Here is a 13,832-nt window from a genome sequence, read left to right on the forward strand (position 1 = left end):
CCTGCAGCAACTAGATTTCTTCACATCTACACACATTTGTTTCCAAAAAAAACTGGCTCAGGTAGAAATGGTTACCAAAAAAAATCAAGGGTTGGATGTAACTGTATAGGTCATATTGAAGTATGCACTTAATGTTACCTTCAATAATAAGAGGTCTGAATGCAGTCAACAGCTGTAATGTTACCACTTTCAGGTGTACTACAGAATTTTCCAGACCATGTTTTAAAGAACTACTGCTTTTTGCTGGCAGGTTCTCATGCTTTTTTAAGAGCATCATGTGGTGTTTCAGAACTGGGTGTCATTGCCCCAGGAGGTTACCCCTCTTCTCACTGCCTTACATTAATACAAAAGACCCTTGCATGTCAGCATTCTTCTACCTCAAGGTCACCTGCTCAGAGCTGTCATCTTCAACCAGAGTCCTATTCTCCAAATTATGTACAATGCATAATCAGTTGCTGTCTTTCTTGAGCTTTCACAATCACATTAATACATTTTCCTGCAGCAGCTTTATAAGGAGCAAGGGGAAATAAGCACGAGAAGGAAGGCAAGACCAGTGTCAAAAGGAATGAGGTAAATCTTTAGAAGACAGACACTGGTGTAAAAACAGCTACTGGGAACATCATGTGCAGCCATCACACAACAAACTACTTGGCTGTATTTTGACACCAGCTGTCAAACTGTGACCATGCTGTTTAACAAATACCACTCTCATAGGTGTGCAAAGACACCGAGTGACATTTGGAGTGTCTGATACATCGCCCTGAAATGACGGACTGTGAAGAACTGAAAACTATGCTTAGATATTGAGAGGGAGAAAATAAGGGGGTACGAAACACCCGCATTCATTCTGTCTCCAGGTTTCTCCTACATTAAGTCACTTTGTTGATAATCAGCCCATTTTTCCAGGTCTGCATCACATACATTCCAATTCTTGTGCAATCATAAATTAGTACCCCAAAAGAAGATAAAGCAGCAGTAGATTCATAATGAAGAATTTAAGGACTAAGCTAGTGCATTAAAGGAATTAATTCCACAGCCATCCCAAGATTCTTGCATGAATAGATGGTTTGTAACCTCAACTCACTGCATCCTTTCAGAGATATATTGGATGGAAAAGAATGCCATTTATTCCACTGCAGCCTTGCTTCCTCAGACCAAATCCTTCAGCTCTATTGATCTATTGATGGCACTTCTTCCTCCCATGCTTCTTTCTCTCTCCATTAATTAACATGTTTCTCACACCTTTTATCCCTCTACACACTGCTTTATTAATTAATTATTTAAATAAGAACAAATTACTAAGCTTGAAGGTACAGAAACAAATACGTCATCATTAAAGGGCACAAGCAATAGAGAGGCAGAGGTCTACCTCTAGTAGTAGGGCATGCAAATACAGTGGCATGAAGGCAGACAAGGATTTTAACATGGAATATAAATGTAACATAACACATGAAAAAGTTAGTTCAATATCCATACTAACCACCAAATTTTGAATAATTGGCACCACTATTTTGATGACTCACCAGTAAAAATTACCTAAACATCACAACGTTCAGCTTGATACCATGCCTTCCTTATACAAAACAGTACTTACAAAACCTGGGTCATAACTGCATGATGTAATTTGTAAAGCTGTATGACTCCAGTATCAATCATCACACCAAAGACAGGACTACCTAACCAAAGGTATCTTAAGGGGTGATTGGTAAGGACGTAGGTAGTAAGAGGAGGTAATGAAGAGTGAAGCTCAGAACAAGAGATTTACACCAATACCAGAAGACAGACAGGTTTCTATGACTGGAGATGGTGTGATGGCCAACAGGGCTGGTCTGTGATGACTCTAAAGAGCAGATTTTGGAGAACTGTGCTTCTCTGAGATGGGGATCTGACATACAGCAGACAATTAAGTAGAGCCAAAGAAAACATGGTGACTGGAGGTCCCATTGAAACAAATGGCAATTCAAAATTATTACTGGAACAGATCAAGAATAACTACATCATTCTCTAGGTTATTTAAATATAGTCTCATATTCTTCAGCTTAGAGTACCTTAAAAAGGGGAATTAAGTTTGAAATATTAATAGCTCTCACTTCCAAGTTAGAATAATCTTAAGATATTCAGCCACTGAAATGTATCAGAAAAAAAAATAAAAAACAACTCACCTCTAGAGACAGAACTTTACTACAGAAATAATGGAGAAGTCATCTTCCACAACTAACACTGCCAAAATTTATAGAAGAGTTTAAACTAAAAATGATGGCAGAAATTGGGACAACCTTCTATGATATTCATCGTTAATTTGGCTAGCACAGATGAATGGGAGAAAAATCAGGTAAGTAAGGATACAGAAACACAGAGGAGTATATTAATGAATAGATGGACACAAGGGTTTGGGGGTTTTCTAAAATGTAGTAGTAATTAAAAACAGCAGCCAGGCAATGAAACTAACAAAAGAACCATTCCTAATACAACTGAGGTGTTCTGGAAGATGTTAAAAAAAAAAAAAAAAAAAAAAAAATAATAGGAGGAATTTAAGCAAAAAATGGAGGCCTAAAACATGAAATTAGGTGATACAGGGATATAGAAACACAGTAGAATAATAAATTATACCAAAAGCATTTGTTTTCTTGAAAGAAACAAAGACATGCTAAGCTATACTTGTATAAGGACAAGACAAAATGGAGGAACAGAAGGGACATTATTAATAAAGCATCACCTAAGTCACGACTTTTGAGACAGAATAGTTTTACTTGGGCATTTCTGAGTCCCTACTATGAAACCAACTGGGTAAGATTTGGATATGAATGAAGACTGCTGTAAAAGAAGTTTTCATGTTATCACTAGAAAGTGTATCAATATGAATGGAATTTATTCTCAGATTTAGACTGAAGAACAAATGCTAATTATAGGAGGAGGGAACCCTCATTCAAAATGATAGCTGACAGACTTTTTTGATGAATAAATGGTAAAAAGAATACAAGTATCGTTTTATCCACTAGGGAGTATACTACAGGAGAGCTAATAGGAAAACTTGGATATGACTTGGAGTTAATTCAATTTAAATTACTGAGAAAGATAAATGGAATATATTTGCAAGTAAGATTCACAATTCCAAAACAGAAAACTTTGATATGCTATTGAACCTAGGTGGTCCATTGAACTGGCTAGTCCAATAACCATAGTTTTCTGAAATGCATTAAAAAAAAATTGTAAAACTATCTGAAGTATAAAGCAAGGCAATGAAAAAAATCTCTCAAACTCCATAATTAATAGAATAATTGCCTCAAATGAAGAGTCCATAAAGCAGTATCTCTAGCTTACATACCAGGTCTTCAGAATTTAACTACAGTCAGTTAGCAAGTTAGGATTCTATACAGCAGTCAGCAGCTAGGCCTGGACCAAACCTAAGTGATTTTCTGCTCTTGAGCTCTTGTGTTTAACTTATTTTGCCTTGCTTTGTTAACCTGGAAGTACCTCTTGTCATAAAATGTTATGCTTTGAAGTCTGTCCCTGGTTTTGAAAGATAACTCGTTTTCATAGAACTTAATCTGTTTCTCCACCTTTGGCACTGGAAATACCAGGTTCTCAGAAGGGACCAGCTCAGACTAGTTTCAAAACAAGTGCACCTTGACTGGTTGGAATATAATTAGTATCTTAAGCATTCCTAAGGATTACATTTCAAAGCTTTTGCATTACTCACAGCAATTAAGTTGCACCAAATAAGTTTCATAGTTTTAACTCTGTAATTAGTGATTTAAAAAAACATGTATTTTACATTGTCCTGGTTTTCCATATGGCCAAATATATTAAGCACAACATTTTAGTGCAAACCAAAGCTTTTCAAAAAACAATCAGTATGCCAAACGTAATGTTCAAAGAATTTCTTTTTTCCAAAGGAACCGAGATACAGTAACTCGGCATTCACTTTTAATGAAGCCCCATTGCACCGTGAAAAATGTGCAGCCTACAGTATCTTAAATGAATCATAATATGGCTTGCATCTTTAATGCCTGATCACAGTGCCAGAGGAGTTCAAAGAGCCCTTACTAAAACCATCAGCAGAATACGCTGGTTGCACAAGCCGCTGAAGTATCTACTGTGTAGCCAGAAGTAATTACGTTGCTCTGCTAATCTCTTCTGCAGAAACTCAATCTAACAGGCAGAGATCACATCTATCAGATAAGAGCTCCATGCAAGGCACAGAGGCTGCTGCTTTTCTTGAAAACACACATAGCATTTTGTGTGTGTGACGGTGCAACATACACGCATTACGCCCTTTGGAATAAGAATTGTCAGTGTTGGGAATACGTACTGATGATAAGCAATAACTCCCTTCCTTCCTTCCTCTGCTTGAGAGACTGCAAATCTGCATCTCGAGATCACACCACAACGATAAGGTTCCTGACTTTTACAAGCACAGGAACCTCAGGTGTAAGAATCCATTATTATGAGGCTGAATACCCAGTTGCCTCTGTGGATCTCTCTTTTACTGCCCAGTCTTCTTAAAATAATGATGGAACGAGACAGGATCTTGAACCTTCAGCTGAACTACACAATACATCTCACTTAAAAGGCTGTGAGGTAATGCTGTCGAGCTATAGCAAATCAGTGTGAAGTATTTCAGGTAGATAGCATTCATGACTGATAACCATGGGACACAGATTTAAATGTGGAAGCATGCACAGAGCTCATGTTTTGGAGTTTCACAGCACTGGATCAAAGTAAACAAGTGCAACCTGCAACTTCACATAAAACAAACTACACTGTACAGTGCAAACAATGGCAAAAGGTCTTACTGAAATGATTGCTATCTACTTTCAAACCAGAGAGGAAAGAAAGCACATCCAAGAGGAGAAAAACAGGAAAAACATATAACACAGAGAATTATGTACCTTACTTTTTTCTCATACCCTCAAACAGCCAAACTACTTGTTGCAGCTTACCCAAATGAGTCCAAGCCTGAGCTAGAAGGCTTACATTTTATTCCAGTGGTTACTGTTTGGCACACTAAGCAGCCTCAAAACATAGAAGTGGCTGCCAGCAGTCAGGAAGAAAATTGTCAGTCTTTGCATGACCATTAAAAAAAAAAAAGTATATCTATCTATATATGTATATATATATATATATATATATATATATATACATGCCAATATCAATTATACCAAAACCTCAAATTGTAAGTGTGGAAAGTAATTTTGGAACATCAAGATGAAATAGTTGGAAGAATTTGACAGCTCCCTTTTTCATTTTTCATTATGGTGATATATTTCACCTTCTTGCGTCTGGATTTTTTTTGCTTTTAACCAAAAAAACAATTGTACGCATTAGCAAGGTAAAAAGATTCCAGTCTCTCCCAGAAGCTTCTATTCAAAAGGTTATTTGGTCCTCATTAATTTAAACCTCCAACTGCCTATAGAAAAAACAATTCAGAATATCTAGCATTCTAAGCGTCCAGATATAATAAGCAGTAATTATACTACAGCATAAAATATTTAGCACTTATTCTGTGCTGTGTACAGTAGTGTTTGCTTGCAATCCTTCCATATATAAAGTTCTTTTACCCAGTGCAGTTCATCTACTGGCTCACATCTGTGTAACAATACCAAAGCCATACTCCAGGAACATTTGTGCCTATGAAAAACAGCAAAAACCTTTTTCTGTCAATATTCTCACGAATGGGATAAGCACTTCCATCACTGTTACCACCTGTATTAGCTAGACTCATGGGAACATAAGGCAAAAAGAGCCTGCTAGCTAAAACTAAACTACCACATCTTTCAACAACATGGAAATAAGGATTTTTGTCTTCCGGAGAATTAATTGCACCATATTCCTGCCTAATGAAACATTGCTGCAATAACTGCAGGAGTGGATTTGACTATTTATTAGAAAAAATGCCTAAGACTTACTAAATGTATCATTTAAACACACTGGTAGGGAAAAATATCAAGCAAGAATATTTCAGTACCCTTCCTTTTTCATGACTGAGCACACTCTTCTTCTACAATCCAAGAGGTTTTAATTTTTAAGACTCAATCTGATTTTTCAGAAACAAAATTCTGAACATCCCAGTGTTGCAACAGATGTAATGCTGCGTTAAGAGCTGTAATGCATCAAACACTTCACCTATCCCACTGTCCATCCAACCTGCTCCAAAGTGCTGCTGTTACATAACAATCCCTTGCAATCCCCTTAACTTTTATGTTAACACTGTTAAGGAAAGAATATTCTCTATTTTAGTGCAAGTCCTCTGTACATTGCAAGGGTTAAAGGCATTTCACTGCCTTTCCTCTGTCATCCCAACTGGACTGACTTTATCACATATAAGGTTTGGGTACTCCATACGTTCTAACATTATACCATTTCTAATACAGAAATTAAACCACATTTCTCAGGAAACAGCTACTTTCAAATGCAATCTTTAAGGGGCATAAGATCTTATACTTCCAAACAGGAACATTAGGCAAAAAACTCATGCTATTACCAGAGGACGGATAATTCAGATTATCTACTTTGGGTTTACCACTTTTTTGTTTCAATGGGTAGTCGTAGGTCCTGTGTTAATTTGTTACAACTGACATCGAAATGACAAGGGAAAGGAGGTGGTATTTGTAGAAATGAACAGGAGTTAAATTTGTTTTCACATTTCTAAAAGAGTGCTTAGTGTTAACTTTCTTTGCACAAATTAAAATACAATGAATAGAAAAACAATTCTCAAATGAATAGAGCACAACGACAGTCACTTTTTTACTTTGTAGCCAGTGTACTTAATTTCTGGTTCCCGCTGCAAATTTACTTAAAACACATTTCAGAATTATAAAAGCCTTCCTTCCCATGTTTCCATATAGGCCTCTGTGGATTGCTCATACAGTCCTCCCTCTGGAGCACAGTAATCCACTGGCACTGCTCCCACATTTTCCTTCAAGAACCGAACTCTCTTCTGGAACAAAACACTCCAGAAACCAAATAAGCACCTAGGAAGATATCGATCCACCTGGCAGCACCTTTGCAGCTACCTGCAAGGCTCAGCAGCCTTTTTCACAGCCACTTCACTGCGGGAGAGGGAGGCAGCAGGGAACGTTTATTAAAACACGGCGTTTACGGAGCCTCCCGAAGCCGCCGGCCGCGTGAGGCTGCCAGGGGACCCCACCCGGGCAGGGGGCCGGGACCGCCCGGCGCCTCGGCAACACGGGGGCGGCTCGGGGCGGCCCCGACCCCGCTCAGGAGGGCGGGTGGAGCTCTGCACTGCGACCCCTCCGCCTCGCGCTCGGGCCCCGCACCGAGCCGCCCCTTTCCTCGCCCGCCCCGGCCCCGCCGCCCGCGGGAGCCCTGCGCCCAGGGTCGGTGGAGACGGGCGCGGCCCGAGGTACGGGGGCTGTTAAGTAGAGCAACGGGAAAAAGCGGACAGCTCCGCGCGGGCACAGCGGGGGAGCGGGGCGGGAGCTTATTTATATCCCGGGAGCTAATTTGGGAAGCGGGATAACCCGCCCATCGCGGCACCTGCCGCCAGCACTCACCCCATCCCGCGGCGAGGCGGCGGCCCCTTTAAGACCGCGGGAGACCCCTCCCTCCGGCCCTCCCGCCCTCCCCCGCCGCGCGTCTCCCGCGCCGCCAATCGGCGGCGGCGACGCAGTCAGGGCTGCGGGCAGCCAATCGGCGCGCCGCTTAGTGACCGCAGGGGAGGCGAGCGGCAAGATGGCGGCGCCAGGAGAGGCAGCTTCAGCGGCCGTGGCGGCTCCCTCACAGCCTGAGGTGGCCGTGGGCTTGGCCGCCTCCGCTGTGGTGCTGCCGGAGCGGCTGCAGCGGCGGGAAGCGGAGCGGCAGCAGGGCGTGGAGCGGCAGCGGCAGAAGAAGGAGGCGCAGGTAGTGAAGGAGGAGCAGAGCGAGTTCTTCCTGGCTGCCTTCGCCCGGGAGCGGGAGGCCGTGGAGGCACTGCTGGCGGCGGGGACGCTGGAGGAGGCGGCCGCCCGCCTGCAGGCGCTGCAGAAGCTGCTGACGGGCAGCGTGCGGTTCCTGGCGCCCTACGAGGTGCGGCAGGGGCAGGAGACCGTGGCGCGGCTGCAGGGGGACCTGGCGGCGCGGCGGCAGCAGCTGCAGCCCAAGAAGAAATTCGCCTTCCGCGCTCTCAAGAAAGAAGCGGCCCCGGGCAGCGCCCCGCGCCCCGCCGAGCCCGCCCCGCCGGCCCCCGCCGCGCCCGGCCCCGGTCTCGCCGAGGGCGAATCGGGCGGGCCGCCGCTGTGCGGGTTCAGCGGCGCCCAGGACGAGGAGCTGGAGCTCGGCCCCGCGGAGCTGCTGCAGCGGGACGTGCTGCTGTCGGAGCTGCGCGGCTGCCGGGTGCGGCTCCGCGGCAACCCCAACACACTGCGGATGCGCGACTGCCGCGGCTGCACCGTGCTCTGCGGGCCCGTGTCCACCTCCGTGCTGGTGGACGGCTGCAGCGACTGCCTGCTGGCGGTGGCCTGCCAGCAGCTCCGCACCCACCGCACCCGCGACTGCCGGGTCTACGTGCAGGTGACCAGCCGGGCCGTAATCGAGGCCTGCACTCAGGTCTCCTTCGCGCCCTACTCCTGGAGGTACCCTGGCATCGAGGGGGATTTCGAGTCGTCTGGGCTGGACAGAAACAGTAACAACTGGAACCTGGTGGATGACTTTGACTGGCTGGCGACTGACAAGCCTTCGCCCAATTGGAGTCTGATCCCCGAGCCGGAAAGAATCACTTGCTGGGACTGACTGCGGAGGCAGCTCTGCTGTGCAAGAGATGTAAACACATTGATCCACAAACTATGGGACTTAATCCCCGATATGCCGTTAAGTGATTCCATTCAGTATTTAAATTTTTAATTATAGTATATGGCTGGATTTCTTAGTTGAAGAATACCAGTCATAGCGTTTACTGTTCTTACACAAGTTGCTGCTATAATCTGTATGTGGGATTTGCGAACTCTGAAGTATCTCATTGTGAGTTTTACCTAGTTAAGGTGGGGCAAAGGCCACTGATACACAAACAAAAGTGAGCCTCCGTTAGAGCTGTTGTGCTGTTTTCACTCACCCAGGCAGAATATGAATTGGCTGCAAGACGTACAAACTGTACTGGAATGAAAAGATCAAATACCAAATTTTTCATATTTTTGTGGTTCTCCCGTTGCTGACAAGAGTACACTGTATCTTATGGGGAGTGCAGGACGGTACTGCTGTGAGGTAGTGGGGGAAAAAAAGGTTAATTTAAAGGAAGAGTTTGTAACTGCACAGTGCAGCAGACCGAGATGCATCTTAGGCTATGATACAATGATGAGCCAGTTTCTGTTGGTTCGGGTTAAGTCTGTAAGTTGGCTTTAGGCTTTTGTTTCAAGTGAGATAAGTCTAAAGGAAAAAAGTGTTCTAATAAACATCTAATGCTCTTCTAATATATTGATTGTTCCAAGATTAACAAACTTAGGGAGTTTGTATAAATACTAAAGCTTCACAATCTGTAAATGTTATGTGAAAGGGTGTTGCTTCTGTAAGCAACTCGGAGGCATCCATCAAGTGCTGATGAACCTCACAGAAGCTGGGTCAATTGTTCCTCTGCAATCTGAAGCTTCAGGGGAGAGGTGTTCAGGGATGTCCCACTAGTTTACCAGACAACAGGCTTCTTGTGCTGTGATCCTAATTTGCAGAACTCTGCTACTGCATGAGTGTGGTGTTGACAGAGGGAGTCAGCAAAACAGAAAGATGAGGTGCTATATTCCAATTCCAAAATTGCATGTTATCTTGCATAAAGTGCCGAGTAATTTAAGTCTCTTCACTCCTGCTAAATAATAATAAAAAAGTAGCAGCACTGTGGAATGCAATGTCTTTCCAGTGCCCTGTTAGTGGTGCTGAAGTGACCACTGTCCATACATAAAGTATACATAGCAGTTCTAGGTTTCTAAAACCCCTATTTAACTTGTGACATTTTGCAAGAAATAATTGTTTCTCTTGCCTTAGCAAAAAGCTTTATTTTAAAACTGCAAATTGTTTATGCTGTGCAGCCATCATCTATGTGCCTCTAACAGACACTGAATCCTAGCTGAACCATCAAAAACTGCACCACTGCCAGAAGAACTACCTGAAACTTCACTTGGGTGTTTGACTGGTTTTGAGCAGAAATTTTTTTAATGTGTTTTCAGCATATTTAATTTAAAGGGGGAGGGGAAAAGGGTGTTTTTTTATATTCCTGACAGCTTTCAGTTTTGTTCTGTTAACGTATATTTTTGACTGAATTGGATTTTGCATTTCAAATACACTTGTTTTGAATTGTTTCAGTTGTCCTTTTACTAATGATTCTTCTTTGCACTGTCAGCATCATAAAATGATTTAAAGAAGACACCCTCAGTCTTAATTTAATGTACATATTTTATATCCTTTTTTAGAGGGGTGTGATCAGTTGAGGCTCTCAGGTATCTTTTAACCCATCCATCTTAGTACAGAACCTGATTGTGTAGTTAATTGTTCTCCACAGATGCCAGTAGAGACAGATCAATCCTGTTAGCATCCTCTAGCCTTGAGACTGCAAAATGTTCAGCCTGTAAGAACTACAGTAACACCTTTGTCCTACTTGCCCAAAGCTCTAAGCATTTACACGTCCTTCCTGTGGCGATGGATCCCGGCAGATCCAGGCAGGGAGAGAGACCCCAGGCTGTGGCAGGTACCAGGGGTGCACTGAGGCTTCCCAGTGCACTTCACATGGAAGTGCCATGTCCTGTTCCAGCTCTTGGCCCATGGCATGCAGTAGTGCCTGAATAAACAGAGCAGGAATCAAAACATGGAAGTTTAGTTTCTCTCTGAAATTGCGTCCTTGGGGATGTTTTTCACAAGTCAGTTATTGACATCCCAGCTCTTACCGTTTTCTTTCCTCCAGACACATTGGTCAAACCACAGTTAGCAGGTAATACTCCTCAGGAACATGGTGCCACTCAACTACTTTCCCTTAAAGATTTAGCATTACCCTTGTAATACAAAACAGGTAACTGGCTCTTGGTGTCAGGCATGGCATGAAACAAGGAAATCCCATTTCAGAATAGCAAGTCCAGAAAAGTTTGGTCAGGCAAATACCTAAATGTGATTTATAGTTTTAAATGTATCCCTTTATATATACACAGTTGCACATGTTTCCATACACCTTTTTAAATTACACTTTTCTAATGTAGAATCATTGTAGGAGAAATTCAAAACTATTTTGGAACAGAAGTATGTTAGTGCAGTACGTGAACTCCAGCCCTAGTAAAGCTTTGCTGGTATGTTCATGAGCTATTCAGTATAGAAATTGCAACTTTTTTGGGTCTCTAAGGGAGAGAAGCCAAACCCCTAAGTATTTCTAGTCAGCTAGCAACACTAATTTTTAAAATTATTATTATTTTATATGGGAAAAAAGGTCACTGTTAGTATAAGCACTGGCAGGCTGCCATCTACACGTCCCAGAACGTTCCATTCTGACACCATGGTGCAGACAGTGCAATACAATAACCCCCAGCATTCTGCAAGGCCTTCTAGGTAGGAAAGAGGTAAAATGCCATGTGAGTGAGAGGATGCTGCTTGATACCCCCAAATTACAGTTCTTTGAGAATCCATTTTCCAGTCAAATCTAGTGGAAAGTGGCAACTCGGATACCTTGTGAATTATGTTCTCAATAAATTTTAAGTATTTAAAAGCATGGTAGGAGTAAGTATATATGTTTTACAGAATGGTTGGATAGACACAGATATAGAAAAATCCATATTTTAAATTCCACAGCTATTGCTTAAAACTCAACATTTCTTAGTATCTATTTTGGAAGGAAAAATAGTTTTTTATGTTGGCGCAAGTTTTGGAAATAAGGTGTTGGGGATATTTTGGGAGGTTTATGCTATAGAGTCTAGATTATTTTGCTCGATCTAATTACAAAGTAAACATTGAACATGAAAAGACTAAAAGTCTAGTCCACAGTATTTGTAGCTTAATCATGTCTGTAGGTTTTTCTTCAACTGACAAGCCATCAGAAAAATCACTTCCTCACTTAAGCTATTTGTTGAAGGGGTCAAAAACATACCTTAAGTATGGAAGCGATGGAACAGTTTTACTGAGAGTGTCTGGCCTCAACAAGCAAGGAATTTTGTGCTGTCTTGTCTCTAGATGACTTGATGATGGAGCATCTCCTACATCACATGGAAACAAAACTCCTTCTAAGAGAGTAAGGAGTGTGTCATGATGTGCTCTGAGCTGCCAGCTGCAGGTGTCCAGGCTCCTGGACTCCCCTTCTGAAGCCTGCAATTTAGAAATACTCAGAGGGAAGGTTGGACAGAGTTCAGATGTGCCAGGCTGCCTCCATCCTCTTGGGTCAAGGAGACTTGCAATGCCAGCTTGGTCAGAGGCATTTTGTCTTCCCGCTGATCACAGCTTGGAGAAAGGAGAGCCACGCATGCTCGGTTTCTTCCCTCAGAGAAATAAGAAAACACCTGCCAGCCTCTTCTAGGCAGAAGCAGTCAGAACTGCTGTGGGAACAAGCTAGTTGCAAGCCAGCTTGCCTAGGAGCAAGATGGACTAAAAACATGAAGTAAGAGAGAAAACTGTTCAAAGAAGGCCAGTGGATGAGGATGTTCAGGGACAGTAATTCCCCAGCCATTTAAGAGCACCTCCAGCACCAGTTTGTCAGTGTGACCTACACAGTGGCTGGGTTCACTTACCCTGCATAATGTACAACTGAAGTGAGCAAAGTCTCTTCAAGAACTCTAGCTCTGGTTTTCATCTCGTTGCCACCAGAATAACCCAGAACTTCTTTAAAAATCACATAGTATAAATAAATTGATGATGCTAGACATCACAAGGGGCTGAAAAACAAATGACTGCCAGAAACACGGGGTAACAGAAACATCAGCATCATAAACCCGGTGCAAATTTGCCCTGAATAGAGGCTAACAGGCAGAAAGTTTATAAAAATAGTGGAGGGCATTGAGCTGCAGTACCATTTTCCACATCGAGTCAGGAAAGCAAAGTCCTGTTTCAAACATGTTTGAAAGACAGCCTGATTGGAAAACCCACCTCCAGTCGGCAGCCTCACCAAAATCTTTAAAGCCAGCGAAACTTCCTTAGTTCACCGCAGGGCTGTTACTCAGTGTTTTAAAGTTCCTAGGTGTCTGTGGAGGAAATAAAACAATCCTATGCAAAGGTACACAGCATCGAACCCCTGGGAGAAATCTGAGGCCATTTTCCAGGCCACACAGAGCTTTGGGCGTTGCCATTTGTTGAGGCACTGCAGGGTAGCACAGACCAAAACTTGCCTCCAGAGAAGGAGCCAGGAGCTTTGCTGCTGCTTCCCATGGGGCCATCACCTCACCAAGAGGCCTGTCCCGAGAGGGATCAACACCCTTCGGCTCCAGGCATTTCCCTTTGTTTGCCCCGGCTTCTCTGAATAACAAGAGCAGAAATGGAGTTACTTGCTTTCTCTCTTTATCCAGCCCTCCTTCACTTCAATAGATTCTGATGTGAGCTGTAGTAGAATTGCTGTGAGAAAAAACGGGTAAGAAATACATGCATAAGACAATTTCCTACACACTTCTATGAATTGTATTTTTGAAGGCTTGGCTTTCTTTTTTCAAAGTTTCTTATTTAAGCAATAGCTGCATGTAGACAAGGTTCAAATCTCAGTGGCTTTACCTGGAATTGCTTCAGGTTTTACTAAACAGCCAATTTCATCACGTACAAGGAGAGACGGGAATAGCAAGAAAAAGGATCTGTGCAACTTGGGGAAATTTCAGCATTTCCATTCATATCATGCTCTGATTTATCTGACTGACTGGAGGATCCACCTGTTGTGCTGAGATGTTTTCCAGCAGTAA

The 13,832-nt window shown here is 42.9% G+C and overlaps 1 protein-coding gene across 1 annotated transcript; it reads left to right on the plus strand.

Annotated features, from left to right (window-relative positions):
• The first annotated feature begins 7,655 nt into the window (after positions 1-7,655).
• TBCC (tubulin folding cofactor C) lies at positions 7,656-10,280 on the plus strand. Its single transcript, XM_048299145.1, has one exon. The coding sequence runs from the start codon at positions 7,696-7,698 to the stop codon at positions 8,728-8,730; it is 1,035 nt and encodes a 344-aa protein (XP_048155102.1). The 5' UTR covers positions 7,656-7,695; the 3' UTR covers positions 8,731-10,280.
• The last annotated feature ends 3,552 nt before the right edge of the window (positions 10,281-13,832 follow it).

Source organism: Corvus hawaiiensis, chromosome 3 (assembly GCF_020740725.1).
Source record: "Corvus hawaiiensis isolate bCorHaw1 chromosome 3, bCorHaw1.pri.cur, whole genome shotgun sequence".
NCBI lineage: Eukaryota > Metazoa > Chordata > Aves > Passeriformes > Corvidae > Corvus > Corvus hawaiiensis.